The sequence below is a fragment of the Lactuca virosa genome, chromosome 4 (assembly GCF_052849685.1).
Source record: "Lactuca virosa cultivar CGN04683 chromosome 4, Lactuca_virosa_CGN04683_v6, whole genome shotgun sequence".
Taxonomy (NCBI): Eukaryota; Viridiplantae; Streptophyta; class Magnoliopsida; order Asterales; family Asteraceae; genus Lactuca; species Lactuca virosa.
This window is the reverse complement of record NC_136429.1, coordinates 311547724-311568440: the sequence shown is the minus strand read 5'-3', so window position 1 is coordinate 311568440 and position 20717 is coordinate 311547724. Positions and strand designations below refer to the sequence as shown.

The following is a 20717-nucleotide window of genomic DNA, read 5'->3' as shown; positions in this document are numbered from 1 at the left end:
GGAGTTTGGATACGAAGACTACTTGGAGAGTTAACTCAAAGAAGAATCAACCCTATAGTGTTGTATATTGACAACAAGTCAACTTCAAAACTGATGAAGAACCCGGTGTTCCATGGAAGAAGCAAGCATATAGAAACAAGATACCACTTCATACGGTTTAGAAAGGAGTTGTCATCGTGCAACATGTGGGAATTTCTGAACAACAGGTTCATATACTCACCAAATCTATGGCTAAAGTGAAGTTTGAACAGATGAGAAGTGTTTGTTCATGAATTAGGAGGGAAAATATTGGCGTAATTCCTGAAATAGCCTTCAGGGGCATTTTTGGAAACTTTCCTTTTAAACAGTATTTGTATTAGTTTAGGATGCTATTTTTACTAAAGTAAATAAGGGAAATGTTTTAGTTATTTTTATTAAGTTTTCCAACAATAAAAGTATTGTTTAGTAAGTAATCTCTATTCCTCTAGCTGGTTTTGTTTTATTCCCTTGTTTCACTCCCTTATTTCTTTCCTTGTTGTTCCAACTTAGGCACCAAGGTATCATCAAGTTCATACTTTACAACCACGCCACGTGCGTTTTACGTTATTTAGAACGTTGACTGAAAATAAAAGGAAATTATATATTGCAACAAAAAAAACTTATTACAGGTACAAATGAATTCATTAAACACCAATATAATAGAGAGATAGGAATGATAATATTTAAATTTAAATTTCACATCGGTCAACTCATCATTGTTTGGTTCATTGGAGGCGTCATCACTTGATATTGCTGCATTTGTTGGTTCTTCGCCATGTTTCCTTGCCATCCTATAATGACGAAATACATATGTTTCCAATCAAAATATTTTCACATATATATAAGTTTACTACTTATTGGATTTTTGCATAAAGAAAACAATTACATTAAGTGTCAAACCAAATTTGATTTTACAAAAACAGGCATTTGTTTAGTAATTAAATAATTTTATTAAATTATGACCAATTAAATATACACCATATTATATTCTCAAACTAAGAAAACATGATGTAGTTTTTAAAATGTATGTTTTGCTAGCTACTAGCAAGCTTTGGTTTTAATGAAATGTTGCTGCTGTTAAAAAAAAAGTTTCAGTTTTTAAAACCAAGCATCTTTAAATTTTATTTTTGGTTTTGAACCCCATATAAATTATTTCCGAATTGATATCACTAATCTAGGTTTTGCAAAAACATAAAAAGAATCATGATCAACCTGCAGATGGTGAGTAGAAAAAGAGGATTTTGGCCATTAAAGATGCAACAAGTAAGGTACGTACCTATAGCAGGGTCCAAGCCTTGGGCTTTAAGTTGTCGGTATTCTTGGCAAAGTGCACACCACTCGCAAAAAAAGTGTGTAGCCCAATCTGGTGCAGGAGTCTCTAGCAAACCATAGCGGCTTCTGATTTTGGTGCGATATGAGCATGACATAATGCATGGAATCCCAATAAACGCACTGATTAGACCATATATAAGTCCGCTCGTCGCACATGCTACAAGAGAACCATGTAATAAAATCAATCAAATGCACATATTATGCATGCCACAAACAAATCCTTATCAAACCATTAATTGTTCCATTAACACCAGACATAATTACTCTCATTCTCTATCATGTTTTGTCACTTATGATCCCGAATAACGAAGAAACTGATCTGTGTAATAATGATATAAATTAGCTTACAAGTTTGGCCGTGGTCAACAATCTCTGCAATCTGTCCGAAAGTGATGCATGGGAAACATGCCGTTATAATCGCTGTCAATAAACAAAGAAAAAAAATATTAATCAACTCTGTCATTTGCAAATCATGTTTTTTAGAGTTTTTCCACTATGCTAGCTTTATGTTTTAGGTGTAAAATCATATTATTTGTCCAAAAAATCAACAGCATTGGGGCAATATAACTGTATTATTTCAATAAGTATACCATCAAAAAACTTGTCTTGGTAATACAATTACTGAATGTTATTCATATATTATTATTTAAGAACATAAAAATGTTCATATGTTATAGATTGAAAACCATCATCAATATTTTCAAAATATATATTTACTATTAAATGATCAAATTGAATAAATTATATATTTCAGATTTCTTGTTTAAAATAGAAATTAAGAAGTAACTTTGATTGCATTACGATATATAGAACAAACATTAAAACTTATTGAGATTACTTCTGTTTTTCACTCAGAATAATACAAAAATGTAAACCTGTTTTTGTTTTATTGTATGATTCTACATACAAAATAAATTAAATGAAGAAATACGTGAAATGGTACCAATTATATATCTTAAAATGTTATGAATAATAGTAATACAAGAGTTAAATGGATTCAAGAAATAAATTAAATGAATAAATTGGAAGTAGTTGAAATTACCATTTTCTGGATCCTCAGCACAGTCAAAGAGACCATTACTCCATTCCTGAGTCGGAGCAAGGTATTGAGTTCCAACAGCAATCCCTTGCGGAGGGCCATTTTTAACGGGCGTTTGATATCCTGTCGGAGCTACACCGTAGTTCACCACCTGTGGCTGAGCATTAGAATTAAAGGCGTAGTTGTTACTGTAAGCTTGTTGAGTACTAGTCTGCTGAGGTGGAAACTGAACAGGCTGTGGCTGAGGAGGAAACTGAACAGCTTCCGGCTGAGGTGGGTACGCTGCCGGTGGCTGTTGAGGTGGGTACGTATGTGGTTTCTGAGGTGGGTAAGCTTCAGGTGGTGGCATACTAACACCTTCCGGCTGATGTGGGTATGCTGATGGTGATTGTTGAGGTGGGTACGTATGTGGCTTCTGTGGTGGGAAAGCTTCAGGTGGCGGCATACTTTCTGGCGACTGAGGTACGAATGAACGAGTGGACTGAGGGTGGCTCTGATTCCGATCATTATCGGCCATATAAGCATCTGGTTGTGAAGGAAGGGGTGACGATGATAGTGGGTTTTCATGATTGTTTGGGTAGCCTTGTGGTGGTGGCGATGGATGTTGGAATGGGGTTTGATCAGAGGATTGAGGAGCTGGATTCGCGTCAACTCGGCCCATCTTACTTCGAATTATCTGTCAGGTCCGACGACTTTTGTTTAGGTTGGTGCAAGGAATGAAACACATGAAGACATAGATATATAGGAAGCAATGTAGTAGTAAAGACGTGGTTGTGAGACTCTTTCATATGAACACAAACAAACAAGTTGACAATCACGCAAGTTGACAACACCACCATTATCATAGTCGTCTAATTATCATAGTCGACATGTTATCATAGTTGACTAATCAACATCATCGTTGGTATATGCAACTTCGATATATATATATATATATATATATATATATATATATATATATATATATATATATATATATATATATATATATATATATATATATATATATATATATATATATAGAGAGAGAGAGAGAGAGAGAGAGAGTGAGAGAGAGAGAGAATGTGTGTGTGAGAGTTAAGTTATTGTATTTTAGCTGGAGAGAGACAATGTGTTTGTAAAAGTAGTTATGGTTCAATTATTTTAGTTATTTTAATAAAGTGATTTATTTATAGTATTGAATTAAAGAAAAATAGAATTACTTTCAAATTAAGTAATATAAGTTTAAAAAAGAAAAAATTTGGAATTTAAATGTATAATTGATTTTATTAATTTTAAATTCTATCTTTTTTTAAATTAATTCAGTTTTAGATTTAACATAATTTTCAATCATATCCTATTTTTGATAGAATGTTAGTGATAAACTAGTAAAGATAATTTTGGTTTTATTTTTACATAATATGGTTTCATTCAATATATTTTTTAGAATTAATATGCTTAAAGAATTTAACAACATATGTTATCAAAAATTAAATTTTATAAAGAATATGTATTTTATATGAAACAAATTTTATTCTTTTAAGAGTCACTAATTACATAATTCTTAAAGCATAAGACTATAAACAATAACTACATTCTTTTTGGAAAAAAAAAATATGACTAATAATGATTAAGAATTACATTTACTCTTAAAGATTAAATATAAGAATGGTTAAAAAAGAAAAAGAAATCAAACTCTAACAAAAACATTAATTCATTATGAAATAATATTATTACTAAGAATCGTTTTAACAATTTTGACATCATACATTCTGTTAGAACACATTCTTTTTCTTCATATTTTCTTTTATTTTCCACATCAATGCAAGTCTCTTTAAAACCTAAACCTATAAAGAAAACATAATCAACTTTATGATATAATGGTTCTAGTAAAATAATTCATTCTGATATAATGATTCTAGTAGACTAGTAAGCAATACAAATAACAATGTCAATGTATCACCTCCTATAGAAGGAATGTAGTTAGTGATTTCACAAGTGCATGGGCCCTGATACAAAACATGATTTGTATCATTATTAAAATACTCTAACAATATATAAAATAACCAATCAAGTAAAATACTCTGATAGAACAATTTCATGTATATTCAGTTAGAGACATTAAGAAGATGATACATGCGTCTTCTTGATTATAACATACAAATTACAAAACACATCTTCATAAATTAGGAACATATAGATATGTATATGAACAAAGAAACGCATAAATGTTTCAATTTCACCAACTGATGGTGTAGTTTCCTCTATATATAGTTTTGATGTTTGATTATAGTACAACTCAAAAAAGTATATTAAAAAACAAAAATTCAATTGATAAACTAAAAAAAACTATTGAACGTTTTGCAAATCTTATATTTAACATAGAATTAACTAATCTCAGTTACGTTCATGAAGGAGGAGTTTCTTTTTTCCCTAAATACACTATATATATATATATATATATATATATATATATATATATATATATATATATATATATATATATATATATATATATATATATATATATATATTTTTTTTTTTTTTTTTTTTTTGAAAAGCTCATAAATTGAAATCAAAAAATGATATATTATCAATTCTAAAAAATATATTCGTAAGAACCCTCGTCATCAAGGTAACGTCATTCTAAAAAGATCAAAACAAATTAAACAAATATGAATCAAAATAATGTTTCCAAATGCAATTTGATTTTTCAACAAATTTATTAATAAAATACATTAAACACTAATAATAAATAGAGAAATTAAATATCCTCCTATTTTCATTCCTACATATCTTCCTATCCATTTAAAATGATGACAAATGTATTAAATTATCATTAATCTTATCCAAATATGACACATGTCATCATTTTACATGGGTAGGAAGATAAGTAAGAAGAAAAAGTAGGAAGATATTTAATTTCTCTAATAAATAATATAACATCAATATGTAATACAACGATCGACAAGGGACAACAAACAAGGTCAGTTGGTCAAACTTGTATGTCTAGAAAAAAGAATAAGAATTACATACCAAGCAAAATATTTGTATCACCACCAATTCAGATGCGTTGAGTGTTGCTGCTTTGCACCAATGTTTTGGATCTGGAATATATCACCGTTCAAGATCATTTTATGGTGGCCAGCCTTAAGGTTCACGATGCCATCACTACGAACGTTTTTTCCTAAAGTAAAAATCCAGTGACGGCTATTGAGCAAAGAGACAAGGTATCAGGTGAACGGAAAGAATAGTGTCTGTCAAATGGGGGAGCACGAAGGAATGGCAGTGCAGGAAGCGGCTGGTGGGTCGTAGGAAGAACGATACATGTTTTCTATGTGGTTATTTAGGGTTTTAGATCCTTGCCTAAATCAAATGAATTAATTAAACATTTATTCTAATTACCACAATTAATTAATAGATAAGATTATAATTTTATCCTTATTTATGTTTTTTAAATTATTGACCCACAATTATTCTTACAGCCACATAATAGTTAGTTAGAATACATGACAATATATATATATATATATATATATATATATATATATATATATATATATAGAGAGAGAGAGAGAGAGAGAGACAGAGAGAAACAGAGAGAGTAAATTACACAAATGGTCCCTATGGTTTAGGGTAATTTGCATGTTTGGTCCCTAACTTATTTTTTTAACTCGGAATGTCCCAACTATTTGTTTTTGTTACGCGTTTGGTCCCTGTCTTACCTAAATAGACTATTTTGCCTTTGATTTTTTAATTTATTTAAAGAACAAATTACGCGAATGGTCCTTTAGGTTTTGGCTTTTTCCCTAATGTAGTCCCTACGGTACTTTTTTCCCTCAAATAGTACCTACGGACGATAAGTTGCACGCGTTTGGTCCCCGAGTTGGATGTCTGTCCATTCCAACATTAAGTTGCCCCCATGTGACTTGCACATGAGTGTATTTATGTCATTTTACCCTAAAGGACCTTTTATGAACATTTTATTAACGCCTATATTACTTCGTCTTGTTCTTCCTCCCAATTCAATCGATCACTAATTCACTACTACTGTTAGAGAAAGAAAGGAGCAAAAAAATGTCGATATGTGCTTGTAGAAATGGTGATCTAGCCATCGTTACTTCCTGGTCAAATCGCAACCCTGGAAGGCGATTTTGGTCTTGTCTTCGTAATGAGAGATTGTATGGTTGGATTGGGTGGTTTGATGAGCCCATGTTCCCTAGATCGGTGGAAGTGATACCTGGGTTACTCAAGTCTATAAACAAGCTCCAAGAATCCCTTCAACAAGATATCATGAAAGCTAGAATGTATAAGTTAATCATTCTCTTCAGTTGGGGTCTTTTTGCAATTCGTTACTTGAAGCATGGTTGAAGTTGCGTCTGAATGTGATGTCTGAATGCAGGAAGTATTGTTGTGGTCATAGGGTTAATGTACTGGTGGTCTTATTTTGAGTCTGAAGATAGGAAATTGTAGCATGGTTTATGTAGTGTTTGTGTATGTTTTGAGTTTGAATGCAGGAAATTATGTTGTGGTTAATGTAGCCTTAATGTCATAGTCTTTGTGTGATCAAATGGTTTAATTTCATAACAAGGTTATTGTGTCATGGCTTATGTGTGTTGTATTGTTTCTATTTGTCCATACACTTGAATATCCCAAATATTATTTGACAAGAACACCAATTTAACAAAAATGATATTGTATATGACAACAGCAGTTCACATTGTTTCATAGTTTACCAATGTGTACAAAAATTCATGGTCAACATGCATGACCATACAAAAATAGGAGCCCAAAGTAAGTATTTTTTTGTTACATAAGCATAGGTGTTAACACAACCATATAAGTAAGTTGCAAATTACATCAAAAGACCGAACACTTAACAACGCCCCCATCCTCACTTCTTTCCTCCTGTGTCTCCGGTTCTTTTGTCATTAGGGCCACCTTGACCTTTATAAGTTCGTGAAATATGCGTTGTTGTTGCACTTTCCACATATGACAGTGGTCCACTTCTTGGACAGTTTATGCCCCTGTGTAGCAGGTTCATCATAGGCCCTCTTCCTTTTCTTCTTAGGCCTACCCACCTACAAATGTACATAAGATTAAATTTTTGTTCTTCAGAAACTGCAGTTATATTGATATATGAAGACATACCCGAACAACATGTTTGGGTGGAAGCAACTTGGTTGGGCATGGTGATTCGGGTCACATCAATCTACCATTTATAGGTTCAATTTTGTGTTTGTACACTTCTGCCCATGTAACTAGCTAGTAGCATGGGTGGACCCAATCCTCCAACTCAGGAACATTCTTTGCTCCATGTTTAGTCTTGTCCCATGTTGCACTTATTTCATGTGAGCGTAACATGCCTGTAATTTCCCAATGTCAACATGTGCATGTTTTTTCATCCAAATTCACAATAAACTGATCACCCCAATGAGTAGTGATTTGAGTTTTAAACCCATTGAAAATACACCTGTGCTTCTGTGCTTGTCTTTTCATTTGATCAAGAAGAGTAGTGGTAGTTGGTGTCAGAGGACCATGAGATATATCAATCTCTCTTTGGACATTGCAAATTCTCTTCATCAAATACTCTCTAATATACTCCAAACAATAAATGATAGGTTTATCCCTACCACCTTGTATTTTTCCATTCAAAACCTCACACAGGTTATTCAACAAGATGTTAGTATGTGCCCTCCCTGTTTAGTGATATAATACAAAATGAGCACAGAATCTAACATTGACAAGTAAATGTAAACATCATTGAAACATGATGTGGTAACTTGAGAAATAAGATCTTTCCCAATGAGCTGGAGGAATCTGTATCAGCCAATCATGACCTTCAGCATTGAATTTTTTAAGCTCTTCTAATGCTTTCTCAAAATGCCTTACAGTAGTAGCAGTTGCACACGCCCACGCCAAATCCTTGAGCTCTTTATTCTTCCACTGTCTTTTCATATTATGATATATATATATATATATATATATATATATATATATATATATATATATATATATATATGCCTCAGACAGAACCTATGCTCAGCTTGAGGGTAAAGTTTGGCAATTGCAGGAATGATGCCCTAGTTAAATATTTCAATAGTTAGTTGATTAAATAACAACAATATAAAATTAACTTGAAGTATATGTACCTTCTGCCTATCTGAGATGAAAGTGAAGTTTGAATTAGCATAATGTTCCAGATCATCACCAAGTTGTTCCAAAAACCATGTCCATGAATATGTGGTTTCATTTTCAACAAGTGTGTATGCAAGAGGATATATCCCATTATTGGAATCTACCCCTACGGTAGTCAAAATTTGACCAGGATAGGGACCTTTCATGAAAGTACCATCAAACCCTATGAAATCCCTTAGATTAGCCTTAAATCCTTCCTTCAATGCTCCTAAACAAATGTAAATTCTCCTAAACGTCCTTGTATCAGAATTTATATTTGGCTCAGTGTGACAATCGATATTGACATTAGTACATGGGTTTCTTTCCATCAACCCTAGTCCATAGTCCCTCAAGATAGCATATTGTTTCTGAAAATCCTCAAAAACATGCTTCTAATCCAATGCCTTTGCCCAATCTATCTTCATTCTTGACATGTTCATCTCGAATTTCTGGATTAGATCTTCTTGAAGTGCATTGACTGGAATGGTTCGATTACTCTCAATTTGCTTCACAATATTTGTTGCAATGAATTTGTAGTTGCAAGCTTTAATGGTTCTTGATTGGACACACTGATGTTCATTAACTAGGGTGTTCACCACCCAGTCATCTGTCTCTTTAGGTCTAGATAGTAGTACAACCCAAGGACATTTACCCTCTTTCATATTTATTTTTTTGTCCTTGAATCCAATCCTTGACTTTGTCTATGGCCCACCACTCATATATAGGACCACTCCTCTACACTTAGCCCTTATCCTTGTTTTATCATTTTTTTTCAAAATGTAAATCCCTTTTGGTTTCTATTGCATGTTTGTTTATATAGTTTTTCACATCTTTCTTTGTTTTGAACTTCTGTCCCAATGTGAAAGCCTTTGGATGAACTACACCATCAGAACAAGCTTTTTCTTTTCCTATGTCTCTCAACATCCTCTCTCTGTTGTTATCTTCACCTATAATAGGTGAATCAAACGATTATGGGTCTACGACCTCCAAATCGTCACCTTCAGTAAAGTCAACACCACTACCACTTGCTTCTTTGGTCGTTTTTGGAACCCACTAAACATCTTAATCAACATGTATATGAAAATCTTTCATATCAACATCTACATCATCTACGATATTTTCTAAATCCACAAAGAAGTCTTCATACTCACTATCATCATCTGTCCTATTACCCTCACTCCTACTATCCTCACTCTAAGCACCCTCACTAACACGTTACTTACTTCCACTGTATTCATCCTCAAAAAACTCAACATCATGTAGATTTTTTTCCCCACCATATTATGTGTCTACATCCCCCGTTACCTCATAATCATCCCCTGTGTCAATAGCTCTTTTACCTTGTTTATCCTCAAACTGTACCCCCTAAAGGGATCACTCTCTCGATCAACTGAGTGTTTTTTATTGATCATAGGTTCATAGGGTACAATCAACTTTGAAAAATCAGTGGGCTCATTCAAATCCAACTTTTTACTACATGACCCAACTGATTTCGTTTTCATTCTAACCCTATTCATTTCAGGAGAATGATCCCCTTGAACTTCCTCAATACGAACCTTCAATGGGGACTTAAAGTAAGGGACTACTCTAGTCTTCACATGCTCAATGTACAAATTAATTTCCTTATGATTAGGCACATACCTTGCCAGCTGAATGACTTCCTGATCGGTGCTAAGGGGTAACAATCCACTGTACAAGTCTGTCTCTTGAATCATGAAATGGTAAAACATTATACCTCCATCATTGTACCCTAAAACTGCCATCATATCATCTAACTTGTTGACTGAAAACACATCCATGTCCACAAAATCAAAGTGATCCACAAGCCCATCTATGTACGACCTTCCACATACCGTATTTGTGAACGAACCCCCATGATTTATCTTGAATGTGCAAAAGCTTGAAATAGAACCTCAGGTGAAAATTCAAGAACAAAATGTTACTGACTGAGGATAGCAAAATTACATGTGTACAACATTTCGTTAAACCTAGCATTACAAGGTATGTGCTGTGACAACCCGAAATCTCTATCTGTAAGTCAACTCAATCAATAAAAAGTCAGACTTGTTTCTGCTATCGTTTTTCAATGATTAGGGTCAGTTTGAGAGTCTCTAAGCCTAGTGCACTTAAGGATTAGATGTTGAGAAGTGTTAGCTTGGGATTAAAGGAATGCAATCAAACCAGAAAACTCATCAAAAGGTGTTCACGACCGCAAACTAGGTTCACGGTTGTGAACCCATGTTTGGCCGTGAAGCCCTCTCCATATATATATATATATATATATATATATATATATATATATATATATATATTTCCTTCATTTATTCCTCATTTCTTCCAACCTTGGCCGAAAACCTCTCAAGTTCTCTCAAGTATCATCCAACAGAAGCTCTCATTTCACCCCCACAAACGTAAGTGATTCATCCCTTTTTCTTGTTATTCATCTTATTCACGTGAAGTGCTTCAATTTCATCCATTGACTCATCACTTTCATCACCATCTTTATGATCTTCAAGAGTTCACGGTCGTGAACCCTTCATTGGGCCGTGAACTCTTCATGTATGGGTCGTAAACCCTTCAAATGTTCATGTATGGGTCATGAACCCTTCATGTGTTCATGGGCCGTGAACACATCTTAGGCCGTGAACCCATAGTGGTTGGCCGTGAACTCCTTTCTGTCCCTCATTTTCCGTTCTAACACTTCGTCGTAAGTGTTTCCAACATTCTAAGGTTGTTTCCTATGCTTGTTAGTTGTTATAGACGCTAACTGTAGGCCAATACATGTTAATATGTGCTTAAAAGGACCTTATTGTGCTCGGGACTTCACTTAGCATACCAAGCATCCTATCTTTGTCATTCATCCAAGTCACTCACAATCAAGTGAGTTCATACCCCTATATTTTCCGATCTTTTTAATGTTTTAAGGGGGGGGGGGGAATACAAGTAAAACACAAGAAATCGACGTTTAAAAATATAATGCAGTTATTATATTTCCTTATCGTTAACACACTTTTGAACACAAAACTTACTAAATTTGAACCATGAACAGAGGCACCATTTTCATAAAGAAACATGTTAATAACAACAAGGGGTTTTCATAGTTTTATTCGTGAATTCATTGAGAGAACTACATTGTGAGACACGACTTCTGGGAAGTCTACTCCTTAGGAACCAGATTCTCCTGGAGGGAGAGCGTGAGTTTGTGTATAGATCTATACAGGACTTGCAATCCCGCACCCTGACTATTAGCTACAGTCAACTGAGGGTGACAAACGTCATTTCAGTTTTCGACGTCCGAAGTACGTCGTATTGGTTATCGTCCATTAGCATGGTTATAAGAAGTCACAGGGGAAACAACTACTCGTTCACGTAATAATGTACTTAACAATCAATCATAAAGGTTAATAACTTAGGGATTACTTAGTATATACATCAGGGTTATATGAAATTATCATCCGACATGCAGTGGGATGTGTGACTTTCGCCTCATTCCCTGTTCCTTGTTTGGTTGTGGCTTAGGGCAGAATCACCCAATCGACTGTCTGTTCGATTTAGATTTCTATAACTCGTATGTACTAAGTGATCACATGAGGATATTAACAACACTTTCAGTAAACATAACAATGCTTAAACAACATAAGTACGGAAGATGCTTGTACTCTTCAGTTTTGGAACAGTTAATACAATAACTTACACTTAGGGAAAATATAGGATTTTCCAGGATAAATATTAGTACTTTACAAACAATGGGTTTATTATTCAACTAACGAATATTCCTTACTAATTCTATAATTCTTTAGTTTATGCATCTGGGTTACGTACGAAGAATATCCGATAGACAGTGGAATGTGTGGTTTCCACCTTATTCCCTGTTCCTTGTTTGGTTGTGGGATTAGGACAGATCCACACAATCAATTATCTGTTCGATATTGGTTTATACATAGCTAGTATGAGCTAAGTGGCTATAGAAGAAATTGGTTTAATCATGCTTTCACTAAGAAAATACTGGATTTTCTTGAGAAACACAATCAATAGATTTCAAAGGACCAATACAGTTAACTTTGTAAGTACTTAGTGAATACTTCAGGGTTATATACATGAAGATCCGACAACCAGTGGAATGTGTGGTCTTCGCCTCATTTCCTGTTCCTTGTTTGGTTGTGGGCTTCGGGCAGAACCACATAATCGATTGTTTGTTCGATTTGGATTGTATATGATTTGTATACACTAAGTACTCACAAGAAGAACTACTAGGAATCATTTTTACTTAACATTCATTACATCAGAAAATATAAGGTTTTCTGGAGAAACACAACGCACTTTTCGAAAGAGCACAGAACCTGTTTTCTAAAACAAAATGCTTTTGAACTCACCAGCTTAATGCTGATACTCTTTCAAAACCTACTTGTATTCTCAAGACATTAGTAGACAGGTACACGCACCGGACTCAAGAAGATGGAGAATAGTAGCTTCGAGTCTTTACTTGTTATTTACTTTTGGAGTCAATCGTGTACAATTCGAATGTAATGTAATCATTATACTATTAATATAATGGTTGTTGTTGCTTTGATTACTATTATTCAATTGTTGTGATACTATACATGACGTCCTCCGCCCCCGAATGTTTCCGCCGTTCCGGTTTAGGGGTATGACAGATTGGTATCAGAGCATTGTTTATAGTGAACTCAGTATATCAACTAGTAAAAGATATACAACTATAAATTCAATGGGGCGGGAGTGCTCTGACTAAAAGTATACTTTTAAAATATAAGTATTTTGCGAGAAGTATACTAATAAGCATACATACAAATAACAAGTATCACAATAAGAACAAAACAAACAAAAGTATTTAGATGTTGGACACTACAGTCAAACCTAAGCAGTTATGTAATCATATCTGGAATAAATATAACCTGATCAACTATATTTATTTGAGATATGACCAACATGTGTTTGGGAGTGATAGTGGTGTTGCAACGAGTCTAAAACTTACCTAACTCTATATACAAGAGATCCCTAGAACAAAATATAAATGTAAAATACTATAGGAGTATTTTAGGCACTATAACAAACTTATATGAAAGCTAAAAGACCTTTACTGGCAGGTCTATAGTTGCGAAGTACATGCTTCTAGGGTTATATATAATTAGGATCTTATAGACTTAGAATTGGTGATCTTCGCTCTACTACCTGTTCCTTGTTTGGTTGTGGTTTGGAGTAGGATCACCTATTCTAAGGTCTATTTGATCTTGGTTATATACAGCTTGCATGCACAGCTTGACTATAGGAGGACCCAGTTTGGATCATCAATAACTTCAGAAGAAATGTTTTATTTAATCTCATAAGATTCTTTAGACATTCCCATTCTCGCGCGAACAACCTAGATATAGATAGCCACTCCACTACAACCACCAACAGAGAAGTCAATTATGAATAAGAGAGGATACATAAAGCGGATTCCGAGAAGGAATCATACGAGGAGACAAATCTTCCATATGGAAGTGATGGTCTATTGCCTTTATCAGTGATAGAACCCGAAGCATGGTCTATTGAGAACAGGAAACCCCTCACGAGGCGTGCAAGGTGGTAGAGCACCATATACGTCATACTAATAATTAACTAACTAATGCGATCTAGTGAGTTAGTGATTACACTGCTCACACTATGTGTACGGCTTATCGCCTTTATCATATCAGCTAGCAACAATAAACCGAGTCACAGAACTTCATTAAGAGGGTAGTCACTATCAAAAAATTCATAAGTCTAATTTTGCATAGGCCTCTGTTATGAATTTGCTTCAAGAGTCAGAACATGAAACACTCAGAACTAAGATAACTTCGATTCAGATAACTTTGATTCAGATAATACTCGACTTATAACCACTAAGGACTTACCCTTGTTCCGTCTTTTAAACCTTATGGCAGAAAGATCCCACCGAAGAAGTCGAACAAAATAAAAACAACGCACCACCACCGCCACCTCCTCAGTATGACCCGGTTATCTTTCAGGCAGTAGTAACAGCCGCAGTGACAGCTTTGTGGTAATCAAGAGTTCGACTGTTATAGAAAACGAAAAACGAGAGAATTGAAGTCTCAATTTTATGGTAATCGAGAGTTCGACTGTTATAGAATGGAGTCGAAAGCTCAACGAACGTGAATGCATCGAAAATGATAATTGGTTAGGAATTGAACGTGAATTGTTTGGAGTCGATTTCGACTGATGGGATCGAAACTTCGTTCGAGTCGAGAGGTCTACTTTGTACTGCAGTTCGATTCGAATGTGTTTTGAGACTTGATTGTTGTTTGTTTTGTGTCCAAAACCAAGTGGGAAAGAAGAAGATTGGATGTTTCAATTCAAGTACCTGCAGTTTAAGAGTTTTGACAGTTTATACCCAGTTTTGAATTGTGGTATATTTATGTGAAGTGGGAAGGTTTTTCAGATTCAATCCCTGAAGCTTATGCGAAATGACACTTTATACCCAATCTCGCATTTGGGGTAAAGTTTCGCATTTGAAGCTGATTTTTTGCAACGGGTCCCTGCAATATTTGCGAAAATAACAGTTTTTACCGAATTTTCGAATTTCTTGCAACTCTCACCCAAAAGTCGAAATCTTCACAACTTTGAAGATTTTTTCCTCGACTTTTCGTGATTGTTTTTCGTGCAATATTTTCATGGGTTCATTTTTGTCACACATCGAGGGCGAGTTTCTTATGGTGCATTCCTTAAGCGTTTTTTATATGCTTGTGGGTTTTATAATCATTTGTTGATTACAAAAAGGGGGAGAATGTTGAAATGGGTATTCGAAGATTATTGGATATTCCTTTTCAAAGTGGATTTGAAGACCGGTGTTACTTCGAGGGAGAGTTGGTCTTCATCGCTTGGAGCTCGTTTGGATATTGAAGTCGGGACATCTAATCCTAACTTTGAGGGGGAGAATTTTAGGGTGCAAAGTTCTCCTTGGATGTGGCTTACCCTCTTTGGATGTGTAATGAGTTTAGTCTTTCCTGTAAATAGGAAGGGAGTGGATCCCATTTTATGTAAGAACCAATTGTGAGATTAGTCTAGTGAGAGAATTATTACATAACCCACTTTATAATAGCTTACTAGATTAATAAGAGCTTAAACGAATTATTTACTCTTTGTGTTCTGCGTGGTTGATTAATGAGAAGTCAATGAGGAATAAGAGAGGATTCATATAGTGGATTCCGAGAAGGAATCATACGAGGAGACAAATCTTCCATCAGGAAGTGATGGAGATCAGTGATAGAACTCAAAGCATGGTCTATTGAGAATAGGAAACCCCTCACGAGGCGCACAAGGTGGTAGAGCACCATATATGTCATACTAATAATTAACTAACTAATGAGATCAAGGTTTAAAAGAACGGAATCGCGCCTCAAGGCGTTTTCCCTTCGCCTCACGAGGCGTAAGCCGCGAGGCGGAGCAAGGCGTAAGCCCGAGGCGGAATTAAAAAGTAAATATAAAAACTATATATCTTATAAAAAATAAAATACTAAACATATAATTGAATCTCCAATAATATATAATTGAATGTCCAAGGGTCTGAACTTTTTTGGCTTCCTAATGCACCTAATTGTCTTTGGTCGCCATTCTCCTCACCAATACCAATAAAGTTCTATGGTGCTTCTATTTCAATATCTTCTACACGAAGTGTAGAATACGCAGAATAGAATACTAGAAGGAATTGTAGAATACATGGAATAGGAATATAGGATAATAGGAATGTCACTTGAATCCATTACAGTACCAGGTAATCGAAGCATCAAAGCATAAGACTGGAATTTGTAGATAAGTGGTCAATTTTTCAGTCGGCAATCAATTTCCTGTCAATCTCCAATTCGGCATTCCAAAATCCAAATTGACGATCCCAATTGCAAATTGAAGCAATTCCTTTTGGTAAAAACACGTTCCAGTATTCAGTTTGGCCATGGGATGGGATCGTCAAAATTAAATTACGTCAAAATAAGTCAAAATTAGACTAAAAATCAAGGCGTACGTTTCTGAAAAACGCACCGCCTCTACTGATTCATCTACGCTTCACCTGGACGAAGCGTACGTCTCAAATCCAACCACAGAGGTGGCGCCTCTGGTTCGGCCATGATCCGCTTCGCCTTAAGGCGCGCCTCAAGGCGTACGCTTCTGACGAGTTTTAAAACGATGAATGCGATCTAGTGAGTTAGTGATTACACTGCGCACACTATGTGTCAGGCTTATCGCCTTTATTATATCAGCTAGTAACAATAAACCGAGTCACAGAACTTCATTAAGAGGGTAGTCACTATCAAAACATTCATAAGCCTATTTTGCATAGACCTCTATTATGAATTTGCTTCAAGAGTCAGAACATGAAACACTCAGAACTAAGATAACTTCGATTCAGATAACTTTGATTCAGATAATACTCGACTTATAACCACTAAGGACTTACCCTCGTTTCGTATTTTAAACCTTATGGCAGAAAGATGGCACCGAAGAAGTCAAACAAAAACAAAAACAACGCACCACCGCCGCCACCTCCTCAGTATGACCCGGTTATCTTTCAGGCAGCAATAACAGCCACAGTGACAGCTGTCATGACTCAAATCAACGCAAGTGGTACCGGTGGATCGGGTAATGGTACCAACAACTCTAACCACGGACACACAAGGGAGTGCTCGTACAAAGACTTTATGACTTGTGGACCCAAATACTTCGATGGAAGTGGGGAAGTTATAGCCCTAATGCGATGGTTCGAGAAGACAATGTCGATTTTTGAGTTATGTGCGTGCCCATAAGGGAGCAAAGTGAATTTTGCCGCCTGCACCTTCTCCGACAGAGCCCATTCCTGGTGGAATGGCTATGTCAAGTCACTGACTCTTCCAGTGGCAAACGCAATGGGCTGGGACAATCTAAAAGAGATGATGTTGGAAGAAGACTGCCCGAGGGGCGAAATACAGAAACTAGAGCAAGAGTTGTGGAATCTTACCATGGCAGGCTCAGACATAGTAGCCTACACCAATAGATTCAGCAATTTAGCTGCCCTATGCCCTAGGATGGTTACCCCGGAGAGCAACAAGGTAGAGAGATACATTTGGGGACTACCTTCTCCAATCCAAGGAAACGTATTAGCAGCAAAAACTATTACGTTTGACAGTGCCAAAGGCATGGCTCGAACTTTAGTGGACTATGGAATCCGCGAAGGCATAATGGACCCCGTTCCTGAGTCAACCAAAGGAGGTGATGATAAACAAAAGTCCGAGAGCGGGAAGAAGAGACAATCAACACAAGAGCCCTCCGAGGGACAACAGAGGGGTACGGCCTATGCTGCCACGACCCCAGCCATACGAGCACCCAACAGTCGTTATCCTGGAACCCTCCCTAAATATAATAAGTGCAACTTTCATCATACCGAAAGGTGTCGGAAGATGTATTGCAAGAACTGCCTCATAAGGGGACACACCATCTGTTTCTGTAGGGCATCGGCATAACCAATCTCTCAGGTTCCATTTGAGGAAGTAAGTCAGACCTGTTACGAATGTGGCGAAACGGGGCACTACAGGAGGGATTGTCCATTGGCCAGAGACCCTGGTGAAGAGGGAAGAGTGCTAATGATCACTGCAGGAGAGTCTACCCCGGAACCACCTGAGGACAGCAGTACGTCTCCCAACTCGAATCATTACTCAAACTTACATTTTCACGAAAACCGTTGCCAACTAGATCCTAACTATAAAAATTTCTTCCTCATCCAATCACATCACATAGGTTATATAAAAAGTAAATACCCTTTTCTGATAAGCTATAATGACTTGGTGTAAACATTAGGGCCATATATAATTAAGAATCTATAGACTTAGAATGCGTGATTCTGCCTTATTTCCTGTTCCTTGTCTGGTTGTGGATTTAGGGCGGAGTCACTCAGTCGACTGTCTTATCAAACTTAATTATATATGACTTGTAGATACTAATCGATTATAGAGGGACCGGATAGGGATCATAATATCAAGTATCATTCATCAGAACAATCCTTCAGTTAGTACACACTTAATGCAGTATAAAACATTCGCTGTAGTAATAACAAGGTCAAAACGCTCCTTCCGAACTAGCTTAACACGTGATCCGACGACGTCATCCCGCCTAGTCTGACTGAGTCCACGCTATACCAAACCTATGTGTCTCCGAGAAGACTGTGACATCCCCATTTTCACGGCCAGAAAAGACCGATTTTGTTTATGCTTTATAAAAATCAGAGTACTTCTTTTAATAAAAATCTTGCGGAATTTGTTGCCAGAAAAACATGATAAATACGTTATCAAAGAATTTCCGAAGAAATGTATTTTTATTCATTTTAAAACATTTGGGATGTCATCGTTGATACAGAAACATAAGCATAAACAGAACTTACATTCATTTACACTAGTGATCTACATCTCTTTTAAATCTCTCAGTGTAATGTAACTTCATATCGACACCTGTGATACAAATAAACTGAGTGGGTCAGGTTGGGAAACCTGGTGAGTACATAGGGTTTTCAACCCATAATAATATAATTATTATGTTTAAACATCAAACAATCAACCCAATTACCCATCCCCATTATCTTCTTTACTCTTAAGGATCTACCCTAAGAATCAATTATTCCTCGTTCATTCATTCCTAAGCATCATCCTAAGGAATCGACACGAAGTCCATCGTTGTCAATGACACAGCTGTCAAGCATAGCTGCTAGTTCTATTACTTAGGTGCAACTACCAGAATGACATTCTATGTGAGGCGCAGCTACCAGTATTGTCCTTCGAGCACAGCTGTGATACAAATAAACTGAGTGTAATGTAACTTCATATCGACACCTGTGATACAAATAAACTGAGTGGGTCAGGTTGGGAAACCTGGTGAGTACATAGGGTTTTCAACCCACAATAATATAATTATTATGTTTAAACATCAAACAATCAACCCAATTACCCATCCCCATTATCTTCTTTACTCTTAAGGATCTACCCTAAGAATCAATTATTCCTCGTTCATTCATTCCTAAGGATCATCCTAAGGAATCGACACGAAGTCCATCGTTGTCAATGACACAGCTGTCAAGCATAGCTGCTAGTTCTATCACTTAGGCGCAACTACCAGAATGACATTCTATGTGAGCGCAGCTACCAGTATTGTCCTTCGAGCACAGCTGCTAGGGTTATCTTGTTTATTGACAGTATCGTTTTCGAGAGTCCACTCGCAATACATGTCAATGGGTTTTTAGAGTACACCAGTGAACACACCGTTCACAACACCTACAGGTTGCGAGCCTGCCAGTGTTCCACTGGACTGTCTAGAATAGTCTGTGGTTGTCATCCATACTCTGCTAGATGACGGGGCCATCATTTGGGAAAGGCTTCTCACATCGTCCACCTCTCACACTTACCTCGTGGTCTATAACAGCTCTCAACTCATCATCCAACTCATATTCCATCTATTACATCTACCCATGTTTTACCCAACATATTCTCATAGATATATATATATATATACAGTTTAAATCATTTAAAACATGTATAAAATCGTTCATCCAGCATAGATAGCAAGTATACAGATAATATGCACACATAGCACGTAATTTATTTAAAATACTTCATATCTATGTGTAAGATGAAAATAATTATGCACTCACCTGGAAAGTGGTGACTCTGCACTTGAACAGCGCTTCGTTACTTCTTAAAACAATTTCCCTCGACAAAACCTAGTATCAATACCACTAGGGTTTAGTCTAACGTTAACCGCGACTAATTAATAGTCTAGCTATTATTATTATTATATAAGCGTTAAATAACACTCAATATAACTCATAATAATAGCCCAAATAATTATGATAAGGTCCTAATAACATTACTATATTTAAATAAAAGCTATATTAAATATAGTATAGGCGTAGCTCACTTACAACGGGTTTTTATTAAAAATCGGGCTTCGCTGGAGCAGCGTTTCCGAGCCGAAAGCTTTTCTTCTCGGAGCCGTCGGGCGCTCCGTGGCTTCCTTCTCGTGCTAGGGAGGTTCCCTAGACTTGGGAGGGGTTTAGGGAGGCTAGAGAGAAGTTAGAGAGAGAAAGAAAGGCTTATGTTGTGAAGAAATTATGAAGAGTTCATCTCTTGTTTATAGGAATTTTATAGTAAAGTAGCCTCCA

General features: G+C 35.9%; 1 protein-coding gene across 1 annotated transcript; it reads right to left on the bottom strand.

The window, feature by feature from the left end:
* Nucleotides 1-599: 599 nt before the first annotated feature.
* On the bottom strand, nt 600-3118 carry LOC145108480 (uncharacterized). Its single transcript, XM_079045509.1, has 4 exons — nt 2393-3118; nt 1699-1770; nt 1295-1507; nt 600-809 (listed from the first exon to the last, which is right to left on the bottom strand). The coding sequence occupies exons 1-4, from the start codon at nt 3048-3050 to the stop codon at nt 724-726; spliced, it is 1029 nt and encodes a 342-aa protein (XP_078901635.1). The 5' UTR covers nt 3051-3118; the 3' UTR covers nt 600-723.
* Nucleotides 3119-20717: the final 17599 nt, after the last annotated feature.

Bases quoted from the DNA above. Each gene is read 5' to 3' on its own strand.
- LOC145108480 (XM_079045509.1), bottom strand. From the start codon at position 3,050: ATGGGCCGAGTTGACGCGAATCCAGCTCCTCAATCCTCTGATCAAACC. The intron at 1,508-1,698 runs GTAAGCTAATTT...GTTCTCTTGTAG, and splicing joins TGTTGACCACGGCCAAACTT to CATGTGCGACGAGCGGACTT. The intron at 810-1,294 runs GTACGTACCTTA...TCGTCATTATAG, and splicing joins AGGCTTGGACCCTGCTATAG to GATGGCAAGGAAACATGGCG.